The sequence below is a fragment of the Ranitomeya imitator genome, chromosome 3 (assembly GCF_032444005.1).
Source record: "Ranitomeya imitator isolate aRanImi1 chromosome 3, aRanImi1.pri, whole genome shotgun sequence".
Taxonomy (NCBI): Eukaryota; Metazoa; Chordata; class Amphibia; order Anura; family Dendrobatidae; genus Ranitomeya; species Ranitomeya imitator.
Genome location: NC_091284.1, coordinates 81,206,425 through 81,220,858, shown reverse-complemented (window position 1 = coordinate 81,220,858; position 14,434 = coordinate 81,206,425). Strand labels below are relative to the sequence as shown.

Sequence of the window (14,434 nt, the reverse complement as noted above, 5' to 3'; positions counted from 1 at the left end):
TGTAGGCAATTTTAAATTGGTTCCAGGGGTACACGGGCAGCAGTGGTGTGGTCAGTGGAGGCCTAGTGGAAGGAGTCACCGCAGACAGGCATCGAAGGCCTAAAATAATAACACATGGCTGTAGGCAATTTTAAATTGGTTACAGGGGTACACGGGCAGCAGTGGTGTGGTCAGTGGAGGCCTAGTGGAAGGAGTCACCGCAGACAGGCATCGAAGGCCTAAAATAATAACACATGGCTGTAGGCAATTTTAAATTGGTTACAGGGGTACACGGGCAGCAGTGGTGTGGTCAGTGGAGGCCTAGTGGAAGGAGTCACCGCAGACAGGCATCGAAGGCCTAAAATAATAACACATGGCTGTAGGCAATTTTAAATTGGTTACAGGGGTACACGGGCAGCAGTGGTGTGGTCAGTGGAGGCCTAGTGGAAGGAGTGACCACAGACAGGCATCGAAGGCCTAACATAACAAAAATGTCAATACAATGGTATTGTCAGTGGCAGGCATTGAAGGATGTCAGCGCATAGACTAAACATTGGTGGAGCTGTGAGATAATTTTGCAAGTGGTAGAGCACTGTTTGAGCTGGGGTGGGGGGAAACTGTCTTGTGGCCGGCGGTACAGGCCCAGGGCCCCTCATATTACAACGGTGTGTCTGACGTTGGGTGCGCACCACCACCGCCAGAGACACTTTATTGTACTAGGAGGGACCCAGTGGCAGTGCCGTCGACCAAAAGCGGGCTCACCCACCTCTTCAGACAAACTGCACTCTCACGGGTGCTGTCGCCAAGTGTCGATACCACGGCCCCGTGTGGGGAGTTTGGCCATTTAGTGAGGTGTAAACATGTCGTATGCTGGACAATCAGGTGCAGAAAATTACGAGATTGGAAAAGGCATTCAGAATAGTCCACAGGCAAGACCTTTTCATAGGAAAGCTAGGTGTCAGCCGGGCAAGGTGGGGCAAAAGATTTCGAAATCCAGTTGTGGTTCATTTTAATGAAGGTTAGATCATCTACATTTTGGGTAGCCAGACGAGTCCTTTTTTCTGTTCGTATTGAACCTGCAGCACTGAATACTCTTTCTGATAGGACACTAGCTGCCGGGCAAGCAAGCTCCTGCAATGCATATTCTGCCAATTCTGGCCAGGTGTCTAATTTTGATGCCCAGTAATCAAATGGGAATGACGATTGAGGGAGAACATCGATAAGAGATGAAAAATAGTTTGTAACCATACTGGACAAATGTTGTCTCCTGTCACTTTGAATTGATGCTGCAGTACCTGTCCTGTCTGCGGTCATAGCAAAATCGCTCCACAACCTGGTCAGAAAACCCCTCTGGCCAACGCCATTTCTGATTTCTGCCCCTCTAACTCCTCTGGTCTGCTGGCCCCTGCAGCTCGTGTGAGAACGATCACGGGCGCTGTGTGCAGGGAATGCCAGAAGCAAACGGTCAACAAGAGTTGATTGTTTGGTTGCTAATATTAGTTCCAAGTTCTCATGTGGCATTATAGTTTGCAATTTGCCTTTATAGCGAGGATCAAGGAGGCAGGCCAACCAGTAATCGTCATCATTCATCATTTTAGTTATGCGTGTGTCCCTTTTGAGGATACGTAAGGCATAATCCGCCATGTGGGCAAAAGTTCCAGTTCTCAAATCTGCGGTTGTGCTTGGTTGAGGGGCAGTTTCAGGCAAATCCACGTCACTTGTGTCCCTCAAAAAACCAGAACCCGGCCTTGCCGCGCCACCAATTTCCAGTGGCCCCGGAAAAGCTTCCTCATTAAAAATATAATCATCCCCATCATCCTCCTCGTCCTCCTCCTCCTCTTCGCCCGCTACCTCGTCCTGTACACTGCACTGGCCAGACAATGGCTGACTGTCATCAAGGCTTTCCTCTTCCTCAGCTGCAGATGCCTGATCCTTTATGTGCGTCAAACTTTGCATCAGCAGACGCATTAGGGGGATGCTCATGCTTATTATGGCGTTGTCTGCACTAACCAGCCGTGTGCATTCCTCAAAACACTGAAGGACTTGACACATGTCTTGAATCTTCGACCACTGCACACCTGACAACTCCATGTCTGCCATCCTACTGCCTGCCCGTGTATGTGTATCCTCCCACAAAAACATAACAGCCCGCCTCTGTTCACACAGTCTCTGAAGCATGTACAGTGTTGAGTTCCACCTTGTTGCAACGTCTATGATTAGGCGATGCTGGGGAAGGTTCAAAGAACGCTGATAGGTCTGCATACGGCTGGAGTGTACGGGCGAACGGCGGATATGTGAGCAAAGTCCACACACTTTGAGGAGCAGGTCGGATAACCCCGGATAACTTTTCAGGAAGCACTGCACCACCAGGTTTAAGGTGTGAGCCAGGCAAGGAATGTGTTTCAGTTGGGAAAGGGAGATGGCAGCCATGAAATTCCTTCCGTTATCACTCACTACCTTGCCTGCCTCAAGATCTACAGTGCCCAGCCACGACTGCGTTTCTTTCTGCAAGAACTCGGACAGAACTTCCGCGGTGTGTCTGTTGTCGCCCAAACACTTCATAGCCAATACAGCCTGCTGACGTTTGCCAGTAGCTGCCCCATAATGGGAGACCTGGTGTGCAACAGTGGCAGCTGCGGATGGAGTGGTTGTGCGACTGCGGTCTGTGGACGAGCTCTCGCTTCTGCAGGAGGACGAAGAGGAGGAGGAGGGGGTGCGAACGGCTACAGCCAATTGTTTCCTAGACCGTGGGCTAGGCAGAACTGTCCCAAACTTGCTGTCCCCTGTGGACCCTGCATCCACCACATTTACCCAGTGTGCCGTGATGGACACGTAACGTCCCTGGCCATGCCTACTGGTCCATGCATCTGTTGTCAGGTGCACCTTTGTGCTCACAGATTGCCTGAGTCCATGGACGATGCGCTCTTTAACATGCTGGTGGAGGGCTGGGATGGCTTTTCTGGAAAAAAAGTGTCGACTGGGTAGCTCGTAGCGTGGTACAGCGTAGTCCATCAGGGCTTTGAAAGCTTCGCTTTCAACTAACCGGTAGGGCATCATCTCTAACGAGATTAGTCTAGCTATGTGTGCGTTCAAACCCTGTGTACGCGGATGCGAGGCTAAGTACTTCCTTTTTCTAACCATAGTCTCATGTAGGGTGAGCTGGACTGGAGAGCTGGAGATCGTGGAACTAGCGGGGGTGCCGGTGGACATGGCAGACTGAGAGACGGTGGGAGATGGTATTGTTGCCACCGGTGCCCTAGATGCAGTGTTTCCTACTACGAAACTGGTGATTCCCTGACCCTGACTGCTTTGGCCTGGCAAAGAAACCTGCACAGATACTGCAGGTGGTGCGGAAAATGGTGGCCCTACACTGCCGGAAGGGATGTTGCGTTGCTGACTAGCTTCATTGGCCGAGGGTGCTACAACCTTAAGGGACGTTTGGTAGTTAGTCCAGGCTTGCAAATGCATGGTGGTTAAATGTCTATGCATGCAACTTGTATTGAGACTTTTCAGATTCTGTCCTCTGCTTAAGGTAGTTGAACATTTTTGACAGATGACTTTGCGCTGATCAATTGGATGTTGTTTAAAAAAATGCCAGACTGCACTCTTTCTAGCATCGGATACCTTTTCAGGCATTGCAGACTGAGCTTTAACCGGATGGCCACGCTGTCCTCCAACAGGTTTTAGCTTTGCCACGCGTTTTGGGCAAGATACGGGCCCGGCAGATGGAACCTGTTGCGATGTTGATGCCTGCTGCGGCCCCTCCTCCTCCGCTTCAGAACTGCTGCCGCCTGCACCCTGTTCCCCCAATGGCTGCCAATCGGGGTCAAGAACTGGGTCATCTATTACCTCTTCTTGTAGCTCGTGTGCAACTTCGTCTGTGTCACCGTGTCGGTCGGTGGTATAGCGTTCGTGATGGGGCAACATAGTCTCATCAGGGTCTGATTCTTGATCAGCACCCTGCGAGGGCAATGTTGTGGTCTGAGTCAAAGGACCAGCATAGTAGTCTGGCTGTGGCTGTGCATCAGTGCACTCCATGTCAGATTCAACTTGTAATGGGCATGGACTGTTAACTGCTTCACTTTCTAAGCCAGGGACGGTATGTGTAAAGAGCTCCATGGAGTAACCCGTTGTGTCGCCTGCTGCATTCTTCTCTGTTGTTGTTTTTGCTGAAGAGGACAAGGAAGCGACTTGTCCCTGACCGTGAACATCCACTAACGACGCGCTGCTTTGACATTTACCAGTTTCACGAGAGGAGGCAAAAGAGCTAGAGGCTGAGTCAGCAAGATAAGCCAAAACTTGCTCTTGCTGCTCCGGCTTTAAAAGCGGTTTTCCTACTCCCAGAAAAGGGAGCGTTCGAGGCCTTGTGTAGCCAGACGACGAACCTGGCTCCACAGCTCCAGACTTAGGTGCAATATTTTTTTTCCCACGACCAGCTGATGCTCCACCACTACCACTACCCTCATTACCAGCTGACAATGAACGCCCCCGGCCACGACCTCTTCCACCATACTTCCTCATTGTTTTAAAAACGTAAACAAACTAACGGTATTTGTTGCTGTCACACAAATTACACGGTGAGCTATAACTTCAGTATGATTTAGCTACCCCTTTACAGGTTGGTGAGACCACAACGAAAATCAGCCACAATGTTACACACTCTGTTGTTGGTGGCAACAAATGAGAGAGATGCCACACACGCAGGACTGTCACTGAAGCACAAATGTAAATATTAATCTCCCACTGATTTGATTTTTTTTTTTTTTTAAGGGAGACTTTAGGAAAAAAAAATAATAGAATAAAATGATTTTTTCAGGAAGAATTTAGAAACCAAATAAAATAAAATGATTTTTTCAGGGAGAATTTAGAAAACAAATAAAACAAAAAAAGGCTTTCTATGGCCCACTGAGTGAGAGATGACGCACACAGGAGTCAGGAGTGGCACACAAGCCCAGAGGCCAATATTTATCTCCCACTGATTGATGTAGTGATTTTTTCAGGTAGATTTTGGAACCCAAATCAAGCTAAAAAAATAATAGGCTTTCTATGGCCCACAATTGGAGAGAGAGAGAGAGATGGCACACCCAGGAGTCAAGACTGGCACACAAGCAGAAAGGGCAATATTAATCTCCCACTGATTTGTTTTTTTTTGTTTTTTTTTCAGGGAGACTTTAGGAAAAAAAAAATAGAATAAAATGATTTTTTCAGGAAGAATTTAGAAACCAAATAAAATAAAATGATTTTTTCAGGGAGAATTTAGAAAACAAATAAAACAAAAAAAGGCTTTCTATGGCCCACTGAGTGAGAGATGACGCACACAGGAGTCAGGAGTGGCACACAAGCCCAGAGGCCAATATTTATCTCCCACTGATTGATGTAGTGATTTTTTCAGGTAGATTTTGGAACCCAAATCAAGCTAAAAAAATAATAGGCTTTCTATGGCCCACAATTGGAGAGAGAGAGAGATGGCACACCCAGGAGTCAAGACTGGCACACAAGCAGAAAGGGCAATATTAATCTCCCACTGATTTGTTTTTTTTGTTTGTTTTTTTTCAGGGAGACTTTAGGAAAAAAAAAAAATAGAATAAAATGATTTTTTCAGGAAGAATTTAGAAACCAAAGAAAATAAAATGATTTTTTCAGGGAGAATTTAGAAAACAAATAAAACAAAAAAAGGCTTTCTATGGCCCACTGAGTGAGAGATGACGCACACAGGAGTCAGGAGTGGCACACAAGCCCAGAGGCCAATATTTATCTCCCACTGATTGATGTAGTGATTTTTTCAGGTAGATTTTGGAACCCAAATCAAGCTAAAAAAAATAATAGGCTTTCTATGGCCCACAATTGGAGAGAGAGAGAGAGATGGCACACCCAGGAGTCAAGACTGGCACACAAGCAGAAAGGGCAATATTAATCTCCCACTGATTTGTTTTTTGTTTTTTTGTTTTTCAGGGAGACTTTAGGAAAAAAAAAATAGAATAAAATGATTTTTTCAGGAAGAATTTAGAAACCAAATAAAATAAAATGATTTTTTCAGGGAGAATTTAGAAAACAAATAAAACAAAAAAAGGCTTTCTATGGCCCACTGAGTGAGAGATGACGCACACAGGAGTCAGGAGTGGCACACAAGCCCAGAGGCCAATATTTATCTCCCACTTTTTTTTTTTTGTTCCAGGGAAAATTTATAAACCCAATAAAAAAAATAATAAATAGGCTTTCTATGGCCCACTATCTGAGAGACAGAGAGAGATGGCACGCTTAGGACTGGCACACAAGCCCAAAGGCCAATATTAATCTCCCTTTTTTTTTAAGGGAGAATTTATAAAACCAAAACAAAATAAATAAATAGGCTTTCTATGGCCCACTATTTGTGAGAGAGATGGCACGCTCAGGACTGGCACACAAGCCCAGAGGCCAATATTAATCTCCCACTTTTTTTTTTTTTTTCAGGGAAAATTTATAAACCCAATAAAAAAAAAAATAAATAAATAGGCTTTCTATGGCCCACTATCTGAGAGAGAGAGATGGCACGCTTAGGACTGGCACACAAGCCCAAAGGCCAATATTAATCTCCCACTGATTGATTTATTGATTTTTTCAGGTAGAATTTAGAACCCAAATAAAGCAAAAAAAAAAAAAATGGGCTTTCTATGGCCCACTGAGTGAGTGATGATGCACACAGGAGTCAGGAGTGGCACACAAGCCCTGAGGCCAATATTTTTCTCCCACTGATTGATGTAGTGATTTTTTCAGGTAGATTTTAGAACCAAAATCAAGCAAAAAAATAAATAGGCTTTCTATGGCCCACTGAGTGAGAGATGACACAGACAGAGATGGCACTCTAGCAGAAATGTCAATCTTAATCTCCCACAAAAAAAAAAAAAAAAACAGGGAGTGTCCTTCAATTACTATCTCCCTGCAGTAATCTCAGCCAGGTATGGCAGGCAGCAATAAGGAGTGGACTGATGCACAAATTAAATAAAAAGTGTGTACAAACCAAAAAGATAGCTGTGCAGAAAGGAAGGAACAAGAGGATTTGTGCTTTGAAAAAAGCAGTTGCTTTGCACAGCGGCGTACACACAGCAATGCAGCTATCAGGGAGCCTTCTAGGGCAGCCCAATGAGCTACAGCGCTGAGGGGGAAAAAAAAAAATGTAGCTTCCACTGTCCCTGCACACCGAAGGTGGTGTTGGGCAGTGGAAATCGCTACAGCACAAGCGGTTTTGTGGTTAATGGACCCTGCCTAACGCTATCCCTGCTTCTGACGAAGCGGCAGCAACCTCTCCCTAAGCTCAGATCAGCAGCAGTAACATGGCGGTCGGTGGGAACTCCCCTTTATAGCCCCTGTGACGCCGCAGACAGCAAGCCAATCACTGCAATGCCCTTCTCTAAGATGGTGGGGACCAGGACCTATGTCATCACGCTGCCCACACTCTGCGTTTACCTTCATTGGCTGAGAAATGGCGCTTTTCGCGTCATTGAAACGCGACTTTGGCGCGAAAGTCGCGTACCGCATGGCCGACCCCGCACAGGGGTCGGATCGGGTTTCATGAAACCCGACTTTGCCAAAAGTCGGCGACTTTTGAAAATGAACGACCCGTTTCACTCAACCCTACTTGTGACTTCTATTTCAAGACATGAGAAATGACATAAAAAAGTGAAATAGACACCAAGGAGCAATAAGCAGTATCTCTCAGAGACATAACAATTAATTTAATACTTGTGGTCCTACGTGACTCAGTCCTGTACTCATCTCATATACTCACTGTAAATTCTCGACTGTGCAGTCTGGACTGGACAGAGCCTCCATTAAGTCACTGAAGTGAGGACCGGACAGATTGTTAACAGCCAGGCTAAGTGTCTTCAAGGACCGGCTATTTCTTATTATAGAGGCCAACTGGATGCAAGACATTTCTGGTAGATTATTTTTAACCAATCTGTATGAATAAAAAGATGAGAAGTGGGTGACGCGTCCACAGAGCATCTGTATAAAATCGGTAGATTGTGAATAAAAGTGAAAATGTCTTCAGCTGTTATAGAGATCCATAAATATAATCTCTAGAAACCAACTCTGGTGTGTGGTTGATGTCAGGACTGTCGACAGCTACTGTAGGTATAAAAAGTCTGCACACCCCTGTTAAAATGCCAGGCTTTTGTCATGTAAAAAAAAATCACACCAAGAACAATACATTTCAGAACTGTTTCCACCTTTAATGTCACCTATAAACTATATAAATCAATTGAAAAATAATCTGAAATCTCTTTGAGTGGAAAAATAAAAATAAAGAATTGAAATAATGTAGTTGCATAAATATTCACATTGTTAAACTGCGATACAATCATACAATTGAGACTGGACTCCCCTTCATCTGGTATCAACTAAAATGGCCTGTGCACATTGCCGTAAGGGTTGAACAACTCTTTGAAAGTAATCAAAATAAATATGAAAAAGAACAACACTAGGGTATTTTGAAAAATTAAAACGTGTATATTTGTTACCACCACATAGTGTGCGATGTTTTAGTTTAATAATGAGCCTTTCTCAAGCACTGGAAAAAGAAAAATCAAGAAAGATGCACATTCTTAAACTAATACTTTGTTGAAGTACCCTTTGAATTTAAGACAGAATTCAATCTTTTTGGTTAGGACTGGAGTCTATCAGCATGGCACATATAGAATTGCCAATCTTTGCCCACTCTTCCTTGTAGTAACTTCAAATCTGTCAGATTGCCAGGGTATCTCCTGTGTACAGCGCCCTCTTCAGGTCAACCTACAGATTTCAGATTTTCAGATTCAGGTCTGGGCTCTGACTATGTGATTCCTAAATTTTCATCATCTTCTGGTGTATCCATTATTTTGTTGATTTGGAGGTATGCTTGGGGTCGTTGTGCAGCAAGGTACAATTCCTATTCATCTGTAGTTTTTTTTTAGCAGTGACGAGAAGGTTCTGTTTCATATTTGGAACTATTCATAACTCCTTCTACCTTGAGTAAATATCCAGTTCCAGCTGCCAATAAACAGCCCCAATACATTATGTAGCCTCCATTGTGCTTTGCTGTGGGTATGGTGTTCTTTTGGCGATGCATAGTGGTGGCTTTGCGCCAAACATATCTTTTGGAATTATGGCAAAAAAAATCTGGCTCATGCTTTTCACAGACTTGATGTAGGTGTTGGCAAAAAATTCAGGCTTGTATGTTTTTTCTATAAGAAAAGGATTCTATCTTGCCACCCTATCCACAGGTCAGACATACAGTATGAAGAATCTGGGAGATTGTAGTCACATGCAGCGCACAACTGTAACACCCCAGGTAATTGGTTTTTACAGTGGTGCTGCCTTCCTTTTAGGGAGGGTGATGTCATGCTTGGAGGCAAGGAGGATTCACTTTATCAGGTAAAGCACCTACATGCAACATGTTCTGAATCCAGGCCAGAAGGAGGAGCTCTGAACCCGGATTCAGGGGAGCTTCCCTCAGATTGATATATTCTGGTCTGGAGGAGGAGTTAGTTAGTCCGTTGGAGGGAGAGACAGAGAGAGGAGTGAGAGAAGAGAGTGGGGCCGTACAGCCAGGTCTGTGCTGCAGCTCCAGAAGAGAAGAGAACCTGAAGGGTTGCAATGTTAGTGAGCATTTGAGGTGAGAAGCAAGGAGCACGGAGGGGAACTGTGATGGGCCACTGTTATGATCTGGTGGCCCAGGAGCAGCATGAGACGGACTCTGGAGAAGGTGGTCCCTGTACTGACCGCAAACCCTGAACCTAGCAGCGCAACTAGAAGTAGCCATGGGGGGTACCTAACACTCCCTAGACCCCTCGGCACAGCCTAAGATCTAACTACCCCTAAAGACAGAAACAGGAAATCTATCTTGCCTCAGAGAAAATCCCCAAAGGATAGATAGTCCCCCACAAATATTGACTGTGAGAGGAGAGGGAAATAACATACGCAGATATGAAATCAGATTTTAGCATAGGAGGCCATACTAGCTAAAAAGAAAGAAAAGAACAGAGTACTATGCGGTCAGTATAAAAACACTAGAAAATATCCACCGCAGAAAATACGAATCACCACATCTGACTAAAGACATAGGGGGTATATCTGCATCTCCAGAGAAATGGCTAGGCTGCAAAAAATCCTTCACAGGCTAAGCTGGACAAGACAAAAACATGAAAATGCACAGAACTAGAAGGTCCACAGCAGGTGGACAACAAAAACAAAGCCAGGACTTATCTTTGTAGAAAAACACAGCAAACTGGAGAGACCAGCAGGGAAGTGAATCCTTCAAGAACAATGGACAACTGGCACTGACTAAAGGATCCTGCAAAGCTATATACCCCAGTCAGTTTTGCAATTAGTAGATACACCTGTCCACTCCTGCAGTCCAGGCACAACTGCATTACCCTCTACAACCACCGGAGGGAGCCCAAAAGCTGAATTCACAACAGTACCCCCCCCCTTGAGGAGGGGTCACCAGAGCCCCAAGGCCGATCAGGATGAGCCCGATGAAAGGCACGAACCAAATCAACGGCATGGACATCAGAGGCAGAAACCCAAGAATTATCCTCCTGGTCATAACCCTTCCACTTGACAAGGTACTGAAGCTTCCGCCTCGAAAATCTTCTCAACAACATATTCCAACTCCCCATCGACCAATACAGGGGCCGGAGGATCAACAGAGGGAACAACGGGCTCCACATATTTCCGCAACAAAGATCTATGGAAGACATTATGAATAGCAAAAGAGGCCAAACGGGCCTCCAAAATCCAAAATCTTCTCAACAACATATTCTAACTCCCCATCGACCAATACAGGGGCCGGAGGATCAACAGAGGGAACAACGGGCTCCACATATTTCCGCAACAAAGATCTATGGAAGACATTATGAATAGCAAAAGAGGCCGGAAGCGCCAGGCGAAAGGACACCGGATTAATAATCTCAGAAATCCTATAAGGACCAATAAATCGAGGCTTAAACTTAGGGGAAGAAATCTTCATAGGAACATGACGGGAAGATAACCAAACCAGATCACCAACCCAAAGCCGGGAACCAACACACCGACGATGGTTAGCAAAACGCTGAGCCTCCTCCTGAGACAGCACCAAATTGTCCACCACATAAGCCCAAATCTGCTGCAACCTGTCGACCACAGAATCCACACCAGGAAGGTCAGAAGGCTCAACCTGCCCAGAAGAAAAACGAGGATGAAAACCAAAATTACAAAAAAAAGGCGAAACCAAAGTAGCCGAACTAGCCCGATTATTAAGGGCAAACTCGGCCAATGGCAAAAAAGCCACCCAATCATCCTGATCAGCAGACACAAAGCATCTCAAATAGGTCTCCAAGGTCTGATTAGTTCGCTCAGTCTGGCCATTTGTCTGAGGATGGAATGCAGAGGAAAAAGACAAATCAATGCCCAGCTTGGCACAAAAGGCCGGCCAAAACCTAGAAACAAACTGGGAACCTCTGTCGGACACAATATTCTCCGGAATACCATGCAAACGTACCACATTCTGATAAAACAACGGAACCAAATCAGAAGAAGAAGGCAATTTAGGCAAAGGCACCAAATGAACCATCTTAGAAAATCGGTCACAGACAACCCAGATAACCGACATTTTTTGGGAAACAGGAAGATCGGAAATAAAATCCATAGAAATATGCGTCCAAGGTCTCTCAGGGACCGGCAATGGCAAAAGCAACCCACTAGCGCGGGAACAGCAAGGCTTAGCCCGCGCACAAATCCCACAGGACTGCACAAAAGAACGCACATCCCGTGACAAAGAAGGCCACCAAAAGGACCTACTAACCAAATCTCTGGTACCAAAAATCCCAGGATGGCCAGCCAACACAGAACAATGAACCTCAGAAATCACTTTACTAGTCCATCTATCAGGAACAAACAGTTTCCCCACAGGACAGCGGTCAGGCTTATCAGCCTGAAATTCCTGAAGAACCCGTCGCAAATCAGGGGAGATGGCAGAAAGAATCACCCCTTCCTTCAAAATGCCGACCGGCTCAAGAACCCCAGGGAAATCAGGAAAAAAACTCCTAGAGAGGGCATCCGCCTTAACATTCTTAGTACCAGGAATGTACGAGACCACAAAATCAAAACGGGAGAAAAACAGGGACCATCGAGCCTGTCTAGGATTCAGCCGTTTGGCAGACTCGAGGTAAATCAGATTCTTATGATCGGTCAGGACCACAATACGGTGCTTGGCCCCCTCAAGCCAATGTCGCCACTCCTCAAATGCCCACTTCATAGCCAACAACTCCCGATTGCCGACATCATAATTGCGTTCCGCAGGCGAAAACTTCCGAGAAAAGAAGGCACAAGGTTTCATCAAGGAACCATCAGAATTCCTCTGAGACAAAACGGCCCCTGCCCCAAGCTCAGACGCGTCAACCTCAACCTGAAATGGAAGAGAAACATCTGGCTGACGCAACACAGGGGCAGAAGTAAATCGGCGTTTAAGCTCCTGAAAGGCAGAAACAGCCGCGGAGGACCAATTCGTCACATCAGCGCCTTTCTTGGTCAAATCAGTTAGAGGTTTAACCACACTGGAGAAGTTGGCAATGAAACGACGATAAAAATTAGCAAAGCCCAAGAATTTCTGAAGGCTCTTCACAGATGTGGGCTGAATCCAATCATGAATGGCCTGAACCGGATCCATTTCTATAGATGAGGGAGAAAAAATGAAACCCAAAAAAGAAACCTTCTGCACTCCAAAGAGGCACTTTGACCCCTTCACAAATAAAGCATTATTACGGAGGACCTGAAATACCATCCTGACCTGTTTCACATGAGACTCCCAATCATTGGAAAAAATCAAAATATCATCCAAATATACAACCATGAATTTATCAAGATAACTCCGAAAGATATCATGCATGAAGGATTGGAACACAGATGGGGCATTAGAGAGTCCGAATGGCATCACAAGGTATTCAAAATGGCCTTCGGGCGTATTAAATGCAGTTTTCCATTCATCACCCTGCTTGATACGAATAAGATTATATGTGTTGTGAATTCTGTTGTCGAACTCCCTCCTGTGGTCATGAATGGTACTTCGGCGAGTTCTGTCTATGGGCTCCCTCTGGTGGCTGTGAGTGAAGCTGCTGCTTCTGAGGTTCCTTACACAGGTGACGTGGTTTATCCTTTGGTTGGCTGTTCTATTTAACTCCTCTCAGATCGTTACTCCATGCCAGCTGTCAATGTTTTTGCATTGGTTCAGTTCGCTCCTGGATCTCTCTGGTGACCTTCCTTCTCCTGCAGAAGCTAAGTTCCTGATAGTCATTATTTGTTCACTGTTTTCTTGTCCAGCTGGTTTTCATGATTTTGTCTTGCTAGCTGGAAGCTCTGGGATGCAGAGTGGCCCCTCCGCACCGTGAGTCGGTGCGGAGGTCTTTTTTGCACACTCTGCGTGGTCTTTTGTAGGTTTTTGTGCTGATCGCAAAGTTACCTTTCCTATCCTCTGTCTATTTAGTAAGTCTGGCCTCCCTTTGCTGAAACCTGTTTCATTTCTGCGTTTGTGACTTTCATCTTTACTCACAGTCAATATATGTGGGGGGCTTCCTGTACCTTTGGGGAATTTCTCTGAGGCAAGGTAGGCTTTATTTTCTATCTCTAGGGCTAGATAGTTCTTAGGCTGTGACGAGGCGCCTAGGTCTGGTCAGGAGCGCTCCACGGCTATTTCTAGTGTGTGTGATAGGATTAGGGCATGCGGTCAGCAGAGCTCCCACATCCCAGAGCTCGTCCTGTATGAGGTTTAACTATCAGGTCATTCCGGGTGCTCCTAACCACCAGGTCATAACAGTACAGCTGGCCAAAAGTATTAATGCATCTCAATAGAGGGATAAGAGAACTTCTGAGACCATTTTTTTTTGTTTGCACTGTGTTTTGTCTTTCTTTTCCCCTAGACCTTTGGGTGGTTCAGGACACAGGTGTAGATATGGACATTCTAGGTCTGTCCTCTTGTATGGATCATCTCTCTGCAAGGGTACAAAACATTCAAGATTTTGTGGTTCAGAATCCTATGTTTGAGCCTAAAATTACTATTCCTGACTTGTTTTCTGGGGATAGATCTAGGTTCTTGAATTTCAAAAATAATTGTAAACTGTTTCTAGCTTTGAAACCCCGCTCCTCTGGTGACCCCGTTCAACAGGTAAAAATCATTATTTCTTTGTTGCGTGGTGACCCTCAAGACTGGGCATTTTCCCTTGCGCCAGGAGATCCGGCATTGCGTGATGTTGATGTTTTTTTTCTGGCGCTTGGATTGCTTTATGATGAACCAAATTCAGTGGATCAGGCAGAGAAAATCTTGCTGGCTTTGTGTCAGGGTCAGGATGAAGCGGAGGTGTACTGTCAGAAGTTTAGAAAGTGGTCTGTGCTTACTCAGTGGAATGAATGTGCCCTGGCGGCAATTTTCAGAAAGGGTCTTTCTGAAGCCCTTAAGGATGTCATG

At 45.4% G+C, this 14,434-nt stretch overlaps 1 protein-coding gene across 1 annotated transcript in view; it reads right to left on the bottom strand.

The window, feature by feature from the left end:
- The window catches only part of LOC138672719 (NACHT, LRR and PYD domains-containing protein 12-like), a 108,932-nt gene that overhangs the window by 36,469 nt on the left and 58,029 nt on the right, over positions 1-14,434 (bottom strand). The window contains exon 6 of the mRNA XM_069761000.1: positions 7,745-7,915. Within this exon, the coding sequence (XP_069617101.1) occupies positions 7,745-7,915 (171 nt within the window). The remainder of the gene's footprint in view (positions 1-7,744; positions 7,916-14,434) is intronic.